The sequence below is a fragment of the Lampetra planeri genome, chromosome 25 (genome assembly GCF_965212315.1).
Source record: "Lampetra planeri chromosome 25, kcLamPlan1.2.h2, whole genome shotgun sequence".
NCBI lineage: Eukaryota > Metazoa > Chordata > Hyperoartia > Petromyzontiformes > Petromyzontidae > Lampetra > Lampetra planeri.
The window spans coordinates 7,165,003-7,183,427 of record NC_136131.1 but is presented as its reverse complement, the minus strand read 5'-3'; the positions used below and the strand labels follow the sequence as shown (position 1 = coordinate 7,183,427).

At 54.5% G+C, this 18,425-nt stretch overlaps 1 protein-coding gene across 6 annotated transcripts in view; it reads right to left on the bottom strand.

Moving 5' to 3' along the window:
• LOC144727351 (alpha-actinin-2-like) overlaps positions 1-18,425 on the bottom strand; it is a 47,029-nt gene that overhangs the window by 6,452 nt on the left and 22,152 nt on the right. For 3 of the 6 annotated variants that reach the window (XM_078606100.1, XM_078606101.1, XM_078606102.1), the window contains exons 2-15: positions 16,326-16,440; positions 12,912-13,031; positions 11,446-11,532; positions 9,907-9,994; positions 9,380-9,458; positions 8,885-8,966; positions 7,900-7,985; positions 5,386-5,478; positions 3,765-3,995; positions 2,841-2,988; positions 2,142-2,292; positions 1,615-1,723; positions 875-1,015; positions 55-237 (exon numbers count right to left, since the gene is read on the bottom strand). In XM_078606100.1, coding sequence (XP_078462226.1) covers positions 55-237; positions 875-1,015; positions 1,615-1,723; positions 2,142-2,292; positions 2,841-2,988; positions 3,765-3,995; positions 5,386-5,478; positions 7,900-7,985; positions 8,885-8,966; positions 9,380-9,458; positions 9,907-9,994; positions 11,446-11,532; positions 12,912-13,031; positions 16,326-16,440 — 1,713 coding nt within the window. Of the gene's footprint in view, positions 1-54; positions 238-874; positions 1,016-1,614; positions 1,724-2,141; positions 2,293-2,840; positions 2,989-3,764; positions 3,996-5,385; positions 5,479-5,930; positions 6,017-7,899; positions 7,986-8,884; positions 8,967-9,379; positions 9,459-9,906; positions 9,995-11,445; positions 11,533-12,911; positions 13,032-16,325; positions 16,441-18,425 lie in introns of all 6 variants that reach the window. The other 3 variants (XM_078606099.1, XM_078606103.1, XM_078606104.1) reach the window with 1 other exon arrangement.

Here is an 18,425-nt window from a genome sequence, read left to right as displayed (position 1 = left end):
CATCTCTCTGTCCACCTGTCCGTCCGTCCGTCCGTCAGGGCAGCAGTGCCTCACCGAGTCCCACTTGGTGGTGATGTCCTGCGGAGTGAGGTTGGAGTAGGGGTTGGGGCCGACCAGCTTGATGTTGTAGGTCTGCGAGATCTTCACCACCTCCGAGTGGATGGCCAAGATTGCCGTCTTCTCCTTGTCCGCCTCGGGGATGGTCGCCTTGAACTGCTCGTGGGCTGTGATGAGAAGCTGGGGGGCCACGTGTCGAGGAGTGGGTTGGGGGAGGGGGTGCACCCGAGAGCCAGGGTTAGAGCCGTGGTCAGAGTCGAGCCGACTCGCACTCACCGGCGAGGCAAAGTACAGTCAAACCACTGCTTCCCCCCATAACCGACGCACGGCGGGGAGGCCCTCATCCAGCAGTGGATTAACAAAGGGCAGTGCGTGCACCCAAAACGCTGCCGCGCAAATCTGCACCCGCTGTGTCCTCGTCTGCTGATGCCGGATCTTCTCGTTTCAGCGCCAATTGCCAAGGCCAAGCTGAGGCCCTTCGCGGAACCCAGCTCAAACGCGGCTGCCGAGAGCACCGGGGGAAGGGAGGCCCGCGGCCGCACGAGGGCTGCCACATTAAACCGGCCCGCAAACGACACCCACCTGTCACTTAATCTTAGTCGCGATGATCGGGTGCTAGAGGGGGGACTGATTTCGAGCTACCAACAACGACGCCGCGTTTATAGTTTTAGCCACACTTCACCACTTCGGTCGCTGCGAGGGTTTCTCTAAAGTCGGTCGGAAATGTGCGGCGCTATTTTCGCGATCTCGTTGGACAACGCTAAGGCGTGCGCGTTCAGTAGTGGTTGCTCGTCGCAATGTCGGGCCGCGTGGGTACCTGTATCTCCTCGATGGTGTGCACGATGAACATGTCCTGCAGGTCCTCCTGGGCGCCTTCCATCCAGTTGTTGAAGGGCGCGGCGCGCTTGGCGAACTCTAGGTACAGCTGGTCGATCGTCTCCAGCAGCTTCTCGGTCCTCTGTGGGGAGCGGCGGCCACACGGCCCGGCTCAGCCCCTTGGGCGATTTGCTCGCTGAATCTTCACTTGCTCGCAAAATTGCCAATTCACTCGCCAAGTGGTTCGCTCAATAGTTCGCTCATTCACTCGCCTTCTCACCCACTTGTTCAGCCACCGAGTCACTCGCTCAGTAACGAATTTACGAAATCAATCACCACCTCAATTAACCAAGCACTTGTTAAGGTATCGCTCAACGGCTAACTCAATCATTAACTTACAAAATCACTCACGAACAAACTCAACAAATAATTCTACCAACTACCCACCCGCTCACCGACTAACTCATGAACTTACTCACTTGCCTACTTAGTCAATAAATAACTCCCTTTTACTCACTCATTCCATCGATAACTCACCGTCTCACCCACTCGCTCGCTAAGGCAATCACTCACCTACTTACACTCACCCACTCGCCTACTCAGCCAATCACTCACCTACTTACACACTCGCTCACCCCACTCACTCATCCACCCACCCACTCGCTCACATCCCACCAAATGTAATAAACAAAAAAAAGCGCAAATAATCGAAAGATCCCCGGTGCGCCGCTCCCTCTTCACCTCCAGTGCCTCCCTCCTCTTCTGTGTGAGGGTGCCCAGGCTGTCCCACTGGTCGCAGATCGCCTGGCAGCGCGCATTCACCGACACCGCGTCATGGTAGTCCAGCTCGCTGTGGATCGGGAAGACGCGGGTCAGCAGACGGGATAGCATTCACAATAGATTGTCCCAACAGTCTGCTGAGGCTATACAGGTGATCTTTGTGTGTTTTGGTGGTGAGATGTTATCTCCCTCGTCTGGTATGCGGGAAGTCATTGGGTTCGATCTTGACCCTGACGCCTGTAATATTTGGAGATTGCATGCTCCTGCCACGTGGATCTTTCTTGGGGTCCTCCGGTACCTCCATCCATATTTAGAATCAACGTGCGTTGAGAGAATTTGGCTGCTACGCATTTCCACACGATAAGCCACTTCGTTTGGTTCTCATTTGTGGTAGCCAGGTCGCTTCTGATAAAGAGCTGCATAGCTCAGTGGGCTCTAGCTGGTAAAATAAAATATACTTAATTTATTCGTTTAAGTTGAGTACATACTTGAGCTCCTGTGCGATGGCGGCAATCTGTTCCACGCGGTCCTGGTGGGCGGCCAAGTCGCTCTCGAAGGCCTCGTGCTTCTTCATCAGCGCCTTGATCTCCATCAGGGAGCACGACTCGTAGTCCTTCTGAGACAGCCACGACTCCTTGCCTGTGCGCCGTGCCGGAGACACCGTAGAGACATGGGATGAGGGGACGCGGGGACAGGTGACATGGCACGGGGGACACGGGAGACATAGCACGGGGGAAACGGGATGGGGGACAAGGCACGGGACATGGGAAACACAGGATGGGGGAACACACGGACAGGTGACATGGCACCGGATACACGGGATAGGGGAAACAGGGGCAAGTGACATGGCATGGGAGACACGGGACATGGGGAGCATGGGATGAGAGGCACGGGATGGGAGATGGAGATGGGGATGGGAGACATGGGGATGATAAACGTGGTACAGGAGGCGTGGCGGACGATAGACACAACGCATGGGATGGAAGGCGTGGGAAGGGAGATGATTGAATGAACAGGACAGGGCAGACAAGACGGCCGCGACAGTCCGAGTGTCACGGCGTGAGACAGGGCAACGGGTCAGGGGGTCATCCTCTCTGCGCGGGGGCGGTGAGGGGTGAGGGACTCTGCTGTACCGGCGCGGAGGGAGGTCTCACCGTGCTTGAGGGGGGCGGGGAGGGGGAGCTCACCGTGGGTCCACGTCTCATGGATCGTCGCCTTCTGGCGGAACTTCTCGGCGAGGTGGTCGAGGCGCTCGAGGCGGCGGATCTCGGTGAGGAGCCACTCCTCGTAGCCCTTCTCCACCTGCTCCAGGCCCTTCCACGCGTTGGCAATGTCCTGAGCACGGCGCGGGGGAGGGGACGCGAGACATCGCTCGATCAATCAATGAACTCAACAGTCTATGGAGCAACCAATCACTTACCCTGTTGATCCACCGGCCTAGCCAACGACCAATGGATACGTTGCCCCATAGCTCGTGAATAAATCAAAGCAACTATTGACCAATCACACAACCTGTGCATCAATGACCAAGTTAGCTCATCAGTGAACTAACTGATCAATACGTTAATCCATGCTTATGATGATGATGCTGAATAAGACAGTGTTAGGAAATGTGATGGTGGATTTGATGATGATTATGATGGATGGTGACGATGATGATAACAATGGTAGTGATAGCCATGATGATGCTGTTGTTGGCAGTAATGGTGGTTGAGATGTCGGTGGCAGTGATGGTGATAATCTTGGTGGTGATGGCAGTGATGGCAGAGATAATGATGATAATGTTAAGGATAACGACGATGATAATGAAGATGGTGGTAGTGATGATGGTGGCAGAGGAGATTATGGTAAAGATGATAGTGGAAGATGAGGTGATGGCAAATATGCCTACGACGACGTTGAAAGCGGTGATCATGGTGGCGACGTTGGCGGAGGTGGCACGCGGCGGCGTTAACGATGCGGCAACGGCGTGGTGACGGCGTGGTGACGTCACGGTGACGTCACGGTGACGACACGGCGATGGCGGTGACGGCGCGGTGACGACGCGGCGATGGCGGTGACGGCGCGGTGACGACGCGGCGACGCGACGCCGATTCGCACGAATGACTCACCGACACCATCTTGCCCTCGGACGGCATGAATGCCGGGCGGTTGCTGAGCCGCAGCTTGGTCTGCAGGGTGTTGAAGTTGATCTCCAGCTGGCATTTCTCCTGCACCTTGGGCGGCTTGTGCATGCGGCGGTAGTCACGGAAGTCCTCCAGCTTCTGCTGCATGGCGCGCATCGTGTTCTCCGGCACGCGGTTCTCCAGCCACGGGATGGTGCGCCGGATCCACTCCAGCAGCTGCCCCCACGGAGACACGGACACGGAATGACACCCTCCTTCCCCACCACCACCACCACCACCGGACCGTCGTGTAGCCAAACAGAGACTGCTGCGGCAAAGTGCGGTTAGCTCCAGAAGATGTCTCGCGTAAAGACAGAGGTCTCCCAAGCGTAGGTTGAGAGGCAAGTTCTGTTAGTGAGCACCGAAGAATTCCGGCACGACACACGAGGGGGTGGGCGACCCAACACCGCCTCTGTCTCCCCAGTGCTGGTGTTTTTTGGCACACCGCGCCAGGTACTCATTTAAGGCTGAGTAAACCTAGGGGAGACGCGGGACCGGTTCAGATGATCGTCACTGGTGTTGGTCATGAACGGGAATCGAATTTGGGTCTCTGCCGAGTTTGTAGCGCAACGTACTAACCACTGCACTGGCGTTCCCCACTATGGACATCCACGCACACAACAACAACAACAACCGCCATTCGCCACTAAGTAGTGGTGACGTCACCACGGCGCTTGTGCCAGGCTATGTGCACGTTAAGGCCACACACACACACATGGACATCCACACACACGTAGGGACACACACACATGTGGACACTCACACACGTGGACATCCACACACACGTGGACACACACACGTAGGGACACACACACGTGGACATTCACACATGTGGGCATCCACACACACGTGGACATCCACACACACGTGGACACACACACGTAGGGACACACACATGTGGACATTCACACATGTGGGCATCCACACACACGTGGACACCCATACACGTGGACACACACACGTAGGGACACACACATGTGGACATTCACACACGTGGACATCCACATACACGTAAGGATACACACACGTAGGGACACACACACGTGGACATTCACACATGTGGGCATCCACACACACGTGGACATCCACACACACGTGGACACACACACGTAGGGACACACACACGTGGACATCCACATACACGTAAGGATACACACACGTAGGGACACACACACGTGGACATTCACACATGTGGGCATTCACACACACGTGGACACTCACACACGTGGACATCCACACACACGTGGACACACACACGTAGGGACACACACACGTAGAGACACACACACGTGGACACTCACACACGTGGACATCCACACACACGTGGACACAACAACAACAACAACAACAACCGCCATTCGCCACTAAGTGGCGGTGACATCACCACGACGCTTGTGCCAGGCCATGTGCACCCTGAGGCCACGTGAAGTGTCGAACGCCCGCTGGCAGGAGGTCACGGGGCAGACCCAGGTACACGTGGACACACACACGTAGGGACACACACACGTAGAGACACACACACGTGGACACCCATACACGTGGCGCGCCCCCCCCACCCATTCCTCACGTCGCTGGCGAGCTTCTCGTACTCCTCCATCAGCTTCTCGTTCTCCTGGTTCACGGCCAGCACCTTGCAGATCCGATTGGCAGCGGTCTCCGCCTGCAGGGTGGTTGGGTGGTGGGGCGGGCACGACGAGGGTAGTCGGGGAGGTGAGAAGAGGGGAGGTAAGATGGGGTGATGAAGGTGGAGGTGAGCGTTTGAGAGGCGTTTAGGCGAAGGGCAGGTGATGATGTGTGGGGGTGGAGGGGGTAACGGGGGACGCGGAGAAGCGATGGAGGAGGTGATGATGTGTGGGGGTGGAGGACGAGGTGAGTGGTGCGGCGGTAACGGGAGGCGATGAGGTGGGGTTGGAAGACGTGGGGGGAGATTACGAGGTTGGGATTGATGGGGTGAGTAGCGTGTGCGGAGTGAGAGGGGAGAAAGCGTGAGCGGAGAGTGTCGAGTGTTTCTTTGGAGAGGAAGGAGCGAGCGATGATTACCCGTGACGGGGAAAGGGGGATTGCTGGGGAGTGTTTCGGGGCGAGTGTTTCCGAGCGAGCGTGCGCGCTTACCTGCTCAGCGCCGGCGAACGCATGGTAGAAGCACGACACATAGGTCATGATGGCCTTCTCGTCGGGTTTGGGAGTGTTCACAATGTCTGTGTGATTGTGCGGGAAGTTTATATCGAGACAGACACACGGGTGGGTGGGTGGGGGCATAAAGGGGGGGGGGGGTGGGGGGACGAGGAGGACAGCAGAGGTCAAGATGCAGGTCAAAGAGAGCAGAGCGAGAGAGGAAGAAAGGAGAGGAGAGGTGGACGGGGGTGAAGCTTTGGCAAGGATAGCAGGCTGGAGATCACCTGGAGGGAAAGGAAGGAAGATCGCTGACATCCTGGGAGAGAACGTCACAGGCACGAGGACCCGTGGATGGAGTAACGAGTGGGCTTAGCGAGGGTCACGTGGGCCCTGGTGCACGAAATTCAATGCCCACCCCCCCCTAACTAATGCCCCCCTCCCCACAGACCCCCTTCGTAGTCCAGCACCTGGTGCCCCTCCTGCGTTCTACTCGATGGAAGCCACGCCACTGAGTAGACGCAGGAGAGAAGCCCGCAGACAACTACTGCAGAGCTGGGGGGGGGGGAGGAGCGGAAAGGAAAAGTCGGAAATCGGAACACCAAGGAGAGGATTCCGGTGCGGAGGAATCTGCGGAGGGGGCACGCAGACTGAGACACACACGCGGATAGGTCGAGAGACAGGCACGAGGCAGACAAGACCGACCGAATAACAGACAGGCAGACTAATAAAAGATAGACTGACGGACAGGCATTCCAAAAGACAGACCGACAGATTAACAGACAAGACAGACAGACATACTGACAGACAGCCAGGCAGATAAACAATCATACTGACAGTCAGACAGATAAACAATTGTACAGATAGACAGACAGATAAACTATCATACTGACAGTCAGACAGATAAACTATCATACTGACAGTCAGACAGATAAACTATCATACTGACAGCCATACAGATAAACTATCATACTGACAGTCAGACAGATAAACTATCATACTGACAGTCAGACAGATAAACAATCATACTGACAGTCAGACAGATAAACTATCATACTGACAGCCATACAGATAAACTATCATACTGACAGTCAGACAGATAAACTATCATACTGACAGTCAGACAGATAAACAATCATACTGACAGTCAGACAGATAAACAATCATACTGACAGTCATACAGATAAACAATCATACTGACAGTCAGACAGATAAACAATCATACTGACAGTCATACAGATAAACTATCATACTGACAGCCATACAGATAAACAATCATACTGACAGTCAGACAGATAAACAATCATACTGACAGTCAGACAGATAAACTATCATACTGACAGCCATACAGATAAACAATCATACTGACAGTCAGACAGATAAACAATCATACTGACAGTCATACAGATAAACTATCATACTGACAGTCAGACAGATAAACAATCATACTGACAGTCAGACAGATAAACCAGCATACTGACAGCCAGACAGATAAACAATCATACTGACAGCCAGACAGATAAACAATCATACTGACAGTCAGACAGATAAACCAGCATACTGACAGCCAGACAGATAAACTATCATACTGACAGTCAGACAGATAAACCAGCATACAGACAAACAGCCAGACAGATCAACAATCATACTGACAGCCAGACAGATCAACAATCATACTGACAGCCAGACAGATAAACAATCATACTGACAGCCAGACAGATAAACAATTGTACAGACAGACAGTCAGACAGATAAACCGGCGTATTGACAGTCGGCAAAGGGCTCCAACAAAGGCACAGCTCCGTGGAAAGATCTGAAAGGAGAGAGAGGGGAAGAGGGAGATACACACGGGGAGAGATGGAGAGAGAGGAGGAGGAGGAGTTGTGGGGGGGTAGTGAGCGCGTTGTGCTGAGTCCGGCATTCGCTGCACGAGGAGACGACCCCGCTCCTCTGGGCCTCCCTCCCTCACCTTCTTGGCTCCGGAGAAGGCGTGATAGTAACTAGAGATGTAAGTCATTACAGCGCGTTCGTCAGGCTTGGCTGTGTTCACCACGTCTGCCAGCGGTGGAGAGGATACACACAGAAAGAGAGAGAGAGAGACAAAGACGGATTGGGACTGTGGGCGAGAAGCTAACGCGAGCAATGCAGAGGACGACCCCGCGGGGGCAGGACCCTCCTGGCAATGAGCCTCGAGAAGGGTTGCCACGATATGAATGTCGCGGTCTGATGATTGACGCAGTATCAGTTGGCCATTGCGTGTGCGATTGTATCTTTGCGGTTTTATCTCTGTGACTTTATCTTTGCGATTGCGTCTTTGCGATTGCATCTTTGCCGCTCTATCTTTGTGATTGTGTCTTTGCGGTGGTATCTTTGCGATTGTATCTTTGTGATTGTATCTTTGTGATTGCATCTTTGTGGTTGTAATTTTTTGGTGATTGCATCTTTTCGGTTCTATCTTTGCAGTTGCATGTGTGTGATTGTATCTTTGCGGTGGCCCCTTTGCGATTGTAATTCGCACGATCATTGTAACGTTGTTGTTGCTTTGCAGTAAGATCAGCACGGATAGAGGTCACCTACAAGTTCGACCCAGCAGTTCTCTCCACCCACACAAGCAGTGCTCGCGGAGTGTGAATCGACTCCCATCTCGCACCGAGGATTGTACAATGACGGTGCACAATTACAGAACAGGATCGGTGGCATTTCATCAATCCACCAATTATCATCATCATCACCATCAGCCACGATCAATCCACTGCTGGACGAAGGCCTCCTTTAAAGCCGTCACCATGCCTCACGATCCGCCCAGCACCTGCACACTAGCCCCTACCTCACCGTCCCATCGCTCACCTTCACCCTCACCCTCACTCCCATCGCCTATCCGCCAAACCCTCACCGCTACTCCGAGCGAACCACCGACACGCTGACCCTGCCTGCCACCTGCCCCCTGTGCTCACCTTCTGCGTCCAACATCTTGGGGATGTCTAGGTACTTCTCGGCCACCTCGAAGGCCGTGTTGAGGTTTCCGATGGGGTCATCCTGGGGTCACAAGGGGGGGTGAGAGGTCAGCGTTAAGCTGAGGCGCTCGGGGAACAACGGTGCTGTTGCTGTGTGATGGGTTGATCGTCTGGCTTGCAGGTATAACACGTAGCAGGCTTTCGCGACCAATATTATGCATAATAAAGCTTTTTGGGTTAGATCGCATAAGTATAAATGTGTCGTAACCCTCCACCACCCGACACAGCCAATTAATAAGGGGTTTGTCAGGACCCTATTGCAGAACAGGGGGTAGAGAGCATAGAAGCTCCACACAGAAGGGGGGCGCCCTGGTCGGGCATCGAACCCAGGTCCCTTCTGCCGTGAGGCGCACGCGAGCGTCACCACCGCCCCGGCCGCCCGGGAGATGGCGTGAGCGATGGTGACGACGACGAGGTGCGCGCGTGCGCTGTCACCTTTCTCAGCTTGGCGTAATCGATGAGGTCGGGACGGTGGCGGTGGATGAGGGCGCACAGCGCGAGGCCGTCCTTCCAGCTGCCGAGGGGAAAAGTCACGCATCACCGTAACGTCTCCATCGCCGTCATCGTCATCAGCAGCATAATCATTGATGTCATCGTCATCATTAGCATCATCCGCAGCGGCATCATCGTCATCATCATCGGCATTAATATCATCGTCATTATTATCATCAGCAGGAGCAGCGACCATCGTCGTCATCATCAGCATAATCATCAGTCATCATTATCATCATCCACAGTTGCATCATCATCATCATCATCATAATTTATTGTCATTATTAGCGTCATCAGCATCATCAGCGGTCACTCCACACGGCAACTCAAGAATCGAGTGCAGTTCTCGACATCTGGGCGCTGCGTCAGAGTCACGAGCGCCACCTCAGGGGGAGTGGGGAGTGGGGATAGACTCGGTTGATGTGCGATGAAACAACGGGTTTCGAGGAGGAGGAGGGGGGGGCAATGACCTGATGTGGAAGTTCTGCACGTTGACGTTCTTGTAGGGCGCCGTCTTGCGCTGGCACCACAGCAGCAGCCCTTCCTTGGCCGACGTCTCTGTGGGGGGGGGGGGGGGGGGGGGGGTGCCACAGCGGCGACGTGGTCAGCCGGAGGGGCTCTCTCCCGCACGTGCCGCTATTGTACCGGGGTCGGGGGGGGGGGGGTGGAGGTCGCCGCCACTTATTTTTTTTTCACGGCGCTCGAGGTGGGACACGCCCGACGAGACCGCCGCGGATACCGCAGCGCGCAAACGAATCCGTCGCGGGCCGTGATCGCGCAAAAGAGCGGAGGAGGGTTGAACGACCGGCGAGAGACTTGGCAGCAACGGAGCAGTGCGGCGGTGTGGACGCGTGGCCGGGGTAAAGGGGCGACTCGCTAAAACCATCGTGGTGCCGGGCCACAGTACGACGCGCTGTAAACTATCAACTCGGTTTTTTATTTTACCAGGTAAGGCCCTCCGAGCTATGTAGCTCTGTTTCAGAAGCCGACCTGGCCACAAATGATGGCTCAACGAAGTGGCTGATCACGTGGACATTTATAGCCGCAGCCAAATACTCTAAACGCGTGATGTTGATTCTAAATGTGGAGGGAAAAACCGGAGGGCCTGGAGAAAATCCACACGACCACAAGGAAAGAGACGCGCAAACTCCAAATATTCAGCAGGCGTCAGGGTCGGGATCGAACCCACGACCTCCTGCATACCAGGCGAGGTAGTTAACATCTTCTAGCCACCGTGGTGATGATGAGAGAGAGGGACGCAGACTCCAAATATACAGCAGGCAGGGTCGGGATCGAACCCACGACCTCCTGTGTACCAGGCGAGGTAGTTAACATCTCCTAGCCACTGCGGCGCCAGAGGCCACTGAGGGCACGCCAACGCGGAGAGAGCTGACAGCCGAGGAGGCGCGAGAGTCATCCCTGCAAGCCTTGCGGTTAAGCGAAAGATGATCACGACGATGATGACGACAATGATGATGATGACGACGATGACGATGACGACGATGATGACGATGATGACGATGACAACGACGGTGACGATTATGACGGACGATGGCTCAGGACCCCGCGGGCGACGGCCACCGAGAAGCCCTCGTGGCGCTGGGCAGCTGCTGCTGCTGCTGCTCGATCAGACCCTCGTGGGCAGCAGCAGCAGCGGCAGCATCGACGATCGTTCGTTTCCCTCTACGTAGAACGGGGTTGGGGGGGGGGGGGTAAAGACGTAGAACGTGCCGTTCAATTTTTATTCGCTTCTCAAAGCCGGCGGTTTTCTTTGCCGCTGGCTGTGATTGCGTTCACGCAGGCGCCGAGCGGGGGACCCGTGACGATTGAGGAGCGGCCGACCGTGAACCCGGCAAGCGGCGCGCGCGGCGCAGTGGGGCACAGGAACGTGTGCACGAACGGCGCCGAGTCGACGACCGAGGGCTGGCGGCGCGTCACGGCTCGCCGGCACCAATTGCGGAGAACGAAACCGGAGCGGCGGCGACGGCGGGCGTACGAGGGAGTCGCACCTTCCACGGAGATGTCCTGGATGGCAAAGCGCAGGATGATGGTCCAGATCATTCCCAGGGTCATCTTCGCGTTCCCGTCAACGATTTCTGAAGAAGAAGAAGAAACAAAAAAAACCCACCCACAACATGTCGTCAAAGGGAAGCAGAGTGCACGTGATGATGACGAGGAGGAGGAGGAGGCTTGCGCAGTGGGGGAATGGTCAGCACACTGAACTTGTAAAACAGAGGTTGCCAGTTCGACACACGATCACGCGGCGCGGCAGTTGAGAGAATGGGACAAAGTTTTTAAAATTCCCCTGCACCCCTCCCCCCTGCCCCTGCCGGTGCGGTCCACCCAGCAGCGTAAACGGTTAGAGCTCCTGCTCGTCGAGCGGCAGGTCAGTGGGGTAAAGTGTGGGCACTCCCACCTCTGCCAAGTCTGGCTGCCCGTGATTGAACCGGGCTCCTCAAGTGTAGTGAGTTGAGGGTCTCAGTGCAGTTACGAAAGACTTCACACACGCTGTGAACATGACATTTTGCCTTGAAATTAGTTTGGCTAAAATGGCCAGTTTGACGATCACGCGTTTGTCGATGTGGTCGGGTGGATGGGAAAGTGCTGCCCCCTGGTGAGGACAAGAGGTCGCCGTAGAACATTTTCAGAATCGGTTCCACGACATCCAGTTCCGCGGGCCGTTCTCGAGCAGGGACTTGGGCCGAAGGGATTCTCGTGACGGGACGCTGAGAGCCGCGATCGGACGCTCATCGAAAGGTCAAGATTGTAAAGTCAAAAAATGGAGATTGTAAAGTCAAAGAATGGAAAGTGAGCAGGAGAGGGCAATTCCCAGCACTGAGCTATTAAACAAATATACAAACCTGAGCTTCGGATGACTTCAAGACGTGCGCAAGGTAACGGTTATATCGCATTAGACAAGTCGCCTGAAATAGAGCGGTATATTGGGAAGGGAGTGTCAGCAGCGGACAGGTGCTGGGGGGAGGGGGGCGAGGGAGGGAGGGAGGGGAGGCGGTGACATTTGGGAGCGGTGGCGCATTGATTGGCATCGCACTGCCCCTACGAGCTTGGTGAGTTGCGAGTGATATGAGAACCGGTCCCGGGTTGCCTCTGGGTCGGCTCAACCTTAAATTAGGTCCTTGGTGCGATGTGTAAAACCTAGCACCACCGCGGAGTTTGGCCTCACCGCCCCCCCCCCCTCTCTCTCTTCCACCGTGCCGGCCTTAATAGGCGCTCGCTAACCGCCTGTGTGCGTGCGCGCTCATGCCGGTACGTGTCTGTGCGTCGGTGCAATAAGGAACTGGCCAAACATCCCAGCGCGGGACCTTCCTGAAAACGAGTCGTGAGACTCACTGAGGCCGACTTTCCCGGGTGGTATAAATAAGAATAATAACAATGTCAAAAAAAAAACACCACAATCATCACAACGATTAACGAAGGTCAAAGCTCTGATCTGCGCGCTGCCTGCTCCGCTCACCCTCAGCGCCGATGGACACCAGCTTGACGCCCTTGCTGGCGATGAAGTCCAGCGCCTTGTTGACGTTGGCGATCTTGTGGAAGCGCATCTTGCCCTTGTCTGGCTTGGGCAGCCGCTCGCCTGCAGCGGGAGGCGAAGCGAGGGTTGGCGGACCACGTCGAGAACAAAGAGTTTCGACACATTTCCCAGCGCTCCGTAGCGGCTGATTCGGACGTCATTGCTATGACATCGTCGTGCATAGTTAATGGATGAATTAATGATCAGAACTTTGTCCCACACCGGCAGAGATCATCTCGATACGTAACTTGCGGAACTTTCCACGTGTCGCTCTTCTATCGCTGCTGCTGCTGCTACTGCCATAGCTACTGGTCACGTGGCAGTCACTCGTCGATTGATTCCTCCACGCGTGTTGGGCACTCGGTCACTGCCAGACACTGACTGCTTCTTCTCATCCAACACCACGCCGCGTGCGACCACCACCGCTGCAGGACGCAGCACCACACTCACTCACTCACTCACCCTGTCACTCACCCACCCACTCACTCACTCAATCACCCTGTCACTCACCCACCGACTCACTCACCCTGTCACTCACCCATCGACTCACTCACCCACCCTGTCACTCACCCACTGACTCACTCACCCACCCTGTCACTCACCCAATGACTCACTCACCCTGTCACTCACCCACCCACTCACCCACCCTGTCACTCACCCACTGACTCACTCACCCACCCTGTCACTCACCCACTGACTCACTCCCTCACCCTGTCACTCACTAATCCTGTCACTCACCCTGTCACTCACCCTGTCACTCACCTACCCTGTCACTCACCCACCCTGTCACTCACCCTGTCACCCCCCCTGTCACTCACCCACCCTGTCACCCACCCTGTCACCCACCCTGTCACCCACTCACTCACTCACCCTGTCACTCACCACACCGCGAAACACCTCAGTTCTCTGTCTGCCTCTTCCCTCGCACTTCACCATCATCATCACCATCATCGTCGTCGTCTCCCCCCCCCCCCCCAAGCTCCTTCAACAATAATAACAATAACCTCCCTCAATTCGAGAAATCCCTTACGCCCTCATCTATCCCAGAATTAACAGTGCTGCTTGTTTCTGGCCGCTTTGCGTTTTCGGGATTTTGGGCCCCGTGTTTCTCAGAAAAGCGTGACGATAACAACAACAACAAGAAAACAACAAAACAACAACACTCCGTCATCTCCACAGCACTCGCAGCCTCTGCATGAACAGCGCCTCGCCGCTGCTGCTGTTGCTGCCCCCCGGTGATTGTGGTGGTGGTAGCCATACAATGAATAATGCAGGTGGCCTAGGGGATTACGGATAAATAATGCAGCCTCCACCCCGGGGCAGGGAGCGAGGGTGGGGGTCACAGCCACTGTGGGTGCCCAGACCCCGCCCCCCCCCCTCACCGGCCCCACCCTCTCCGCTCCACGTGCGATGACTTGGGAAAGAGACACCCGGAAAGTGTCGGGACAAAAAAAAACCCGTGGCGCCGCGTTGTTTGAGTCCCCGTGCGTTCTCCGATATAAAGGCTGGTTATGCCGATGACCGAATCATTTAAGACACGCAGATTAATACGTAACATGTGCGTTGCCTTAAATTAAAAAAATATAGCATAGACGACGTTTCGGGAAATGGCCCTTCTTCATGTAGTGCTATAAAGGAGGGCCCGCTACACAAGACGTCACCTGTAATATGTATTTACATACACAGCAGCGCACGGGCATGAAGCCGAGTACTGAATCGGTGGTAGCCAGAAGTTCCGTGCTGCTTGTGTATATATACCACGGGCTAATAGGTGTCCTGTACACTGCAGTCTAGCCAAATGATTAGCACGATAATGTAATCAGTTGTCCGGTTCAACTCATCCGTGACCTAGTTGGGAGTGGGGGGGGGGGGAACTTCGCTGACCCCCCCCCCTCCACCAACCCATCCCGTGGTGTGACCCCCCCCCCACCTGCCTCCACAGTCAAGACGAGCGACAGAAGCCGCGTGAACGACCGGCGAGAGAAGCTCGGCCACAACGAGCGTGGTGTGTGTCGGGGTTTTTAAAGTTCGCCATCGCTCTCCCTCTTTATCTCTCTCTTTTTAAATCCTTTATATTAAGTTCACTTTCTTGCTTGCGCGCTTACGACCGTGCAAATCTTTCGGTCGTTTTTAAATCCTTTATATTAAGTTCACTTGCTTGCTTGCTTGCGCGCTTACGACCGTGCAAATCTTTCGGTCGTTTTTTAACCCACTTTCCGTGATCCAATCGAGCTGACATTTTGCACACAGACTCGTTGTGCGTGACAATTTATTTTCGTGAAAAAAACTATTTCCAAAATTTTACACTTTTTAGGAATTTTTTTTTTATATTTAATTACCAATTGCTTAATGGTGGCAGGCAATCATCTGACCCATAGGTGGCAGCCATCTCAAGCCAGAGGACGAGAGGACTCTAGCCGCCCGTTTCAAAGACCAATGTGGGCTGGGTTGTGGCCCATTGAACACGCATATAAAGGATTTATAGTGAAAAACTTTGTTTTTACGGGTTAATTTTTTCACCTCTCACTCTCTCTCTCTTATCTTTGAGGTTCGATTCCATCCCAGTGTGGCTACCGGGAGCGCGTCGCAGATTTAGTTTTGAATGAGACATCCAATGGACTCCCCTGGCTTTGGCCATGCAAAGCGACAGAGATCCCCCCGCCCCCAGTAACGTCTATCCCCAAAGGTCACCAGGGGTCAAGTGCCTTGGGATTTACAGCCAGAGGCAGTTCGAGTGGGAAAGGGGGCCCCCTCTCTTTCTCTCTCTCTTGAAATGGCGACCTGGGCTGCCAATGTCAATAAGTAATCCGCATGGGTAACGCTTTCGCTATGCACAGCTGGACGAGGACCTCCCCATGCACACGCGTACGCCTATACATGCTCACACCTACAGCTGTGCACGTACACACACGGACGTATACATATGTGCGCATGCCCGTGTGCGCGCGCCTTCGTCTGTGGCGAGCGGAAATGCAGTGGTTAGTGCGCTGCCCTTCCACCTGAGTTTGATTCCCAGCCAGGGCGAGCATCAGTGGCGAGTTATATCGGAACCGGTCCTGAGCCTCGGTTAGGTCGACTGGGCCTCAAATGAGTGCATTGTGCAGTGTGTAAACATGACTACCTGGGAGACAAAGGTGGCCGGGCGTGTGTTCTGGCTACATCAATCCACTCGTGGGCCCATTCCGGCCTGAATAGGTGCTCACTAACAGCACTTGCTCCAACAGTCTGTGTAGGATATACGGGGGAACTCTGTGTTTGTGCGTGAGGGCGGGGGATTCCGAGTGGAGGTGTGCAAGAAGAAGTGGTGGTGGACGCAGGCTGTGCGTTCATCTCTCCACCTGTGGGTCTCGCGCTCACCTGAGATGACCTCGAGCAGCAGCATGAGCTTGAGGCCGTTCCGAAAGTCATCCTCGATGTTCTCGATGCCCGTGCCGGCCTTCCTCAGGTGTGAGTTGCACCAGGCCGTGAAGGTCTGCAGAGGGCACACGGACCTAGGTGAACATCTGAATGCCACACTTGTATGGAGAAGACCTCAATCCCACCCCTGTACGGAGATCATCTCAATCCTACACCTGTACGGAGAAGACATCAATACAACACCTGTACAGAGATCATCTCAATGTCACACCTGTAGAGAGTTCATCTCAATCCCACACCTGTACAGAGATCATCTCAATGTCACACCTGTAGAGAGTTCATCTCAATCCCACACCTGTACGGAGATCATCTCAATGCCACACCTGTACAATAACTGCCCTAAGATAAATATATGATAGGCGACGTTTCGGGTAATGCCTCTTCCTCGTGATGTGTTGTGAAGAAGGGCCATTACCCAAAACGTCGCCTGTTAGATATATGTTAACGCCACTCTGGTATTGACGAAGGTATTGAGTACAACAAATATACATACCGGATTATAAGACGCACTCTCCCCACCCTCCCCTCCCCCAGATGACGACTTAATACACAGATAGACAAAAAAAACAAGGAGTGCATCTCCTCCTAATCGGGAGAACACGGCCATGAGTTCGCCACTTCAGGTGGTGGCAATTGCTGCTAGGAATGAGCCGCGATCTGCTCCGTTGGCGCGATGGTCAAGGGTCGCAGGTGAGAGACAACAGGTGGGGATGACACCAGGTGGGGGTGGCAACAGGTGAGAGTGACAACAGGTGAGAGTCTCCGGAGAGTAGCCACTGATCGAGCCATTCTCACCGCAAGTGTAACCGCCGAGAGGCGGCGCCATTATGTGACCGCATGTCTTATTCACGAGACGATTAATGCACGCGCGCACACACAAACTCGTGGACATAAAAGGAAAGCTATATACAATAGGCGACGTTTCGGGCAATGTTTCTTTTTCAATTCATTCCCACGTCATAGCACATCATTAGCGTGCAATGTCGGGCGAATGAATGATGTGTTACGCAGAAGGGGCATTCGACAACAACAACAACAATAGCCGTGACATCGCCACAGCGCTTGTGCCAGGCTAGGTGCACCTTGAGGCTATCACGCGTGACGTGCGGTAGGCTCTTGCTGCTGACAGGAGGTGTTTATGGGTTGACTGACTGAGATGGCTGACAAATGCGCCACCTGTGCTGCCCATTGTGCCGAATTCAACACACACACACTGACATACACATTCACACAGACAAAGACAAAGATCCCCTGTATAGCCTTAAACAGACTGTTGGGACAAGGGCTATTAGGGAGCCACCGATGAAGGCGGATACGGCACACGAGGGGGTGGGTGGCCAGCACCACGCCCGACCGCCTTTGTCTCCCTAGTGACGATGTTTACTACACATCGCACCAGGTACTCATTCAAGGCTTAGTAGATCTAGGGGAGTCCCATGACCGGTTCAGATAATCGTCACTGGTGTTGGTCGTGAACGGGAATTGAACTCGGGTCGCCGAGTTCGTAGCGCAGCGCGCAAAACCGGAGCACTGCAACTCCCCACACACATACACACACACAGGCATGCACACACACGCACACCTACACACAGGCACACACACACACACATGTACACATGTACACACACACACATGTACACATGTACACACGCACACCTACACGCAGGCACACACATGTACACACGCACACCTACACGCAGACACACACATGCACACACGCACGCACACCCACACACAGACACACACAGACACACACACACACATGTACACACAAACACATGTACACACGCACACCTACACACAGGCACACACACACGTGTACACGTACACACGCACACCTACACACAGGCACACACACACACATGTACACACACACGCACACCTGCACACAGGCACACACACACACATGTACACACACACGCACACCTGCACACAGGCACACACACATGTACACACACACGCACGCCTGCACACAGGCACACACACAGGCACACACACCTGCACACAGGCACACACACAGGCACAAGTAAATTACCTCGA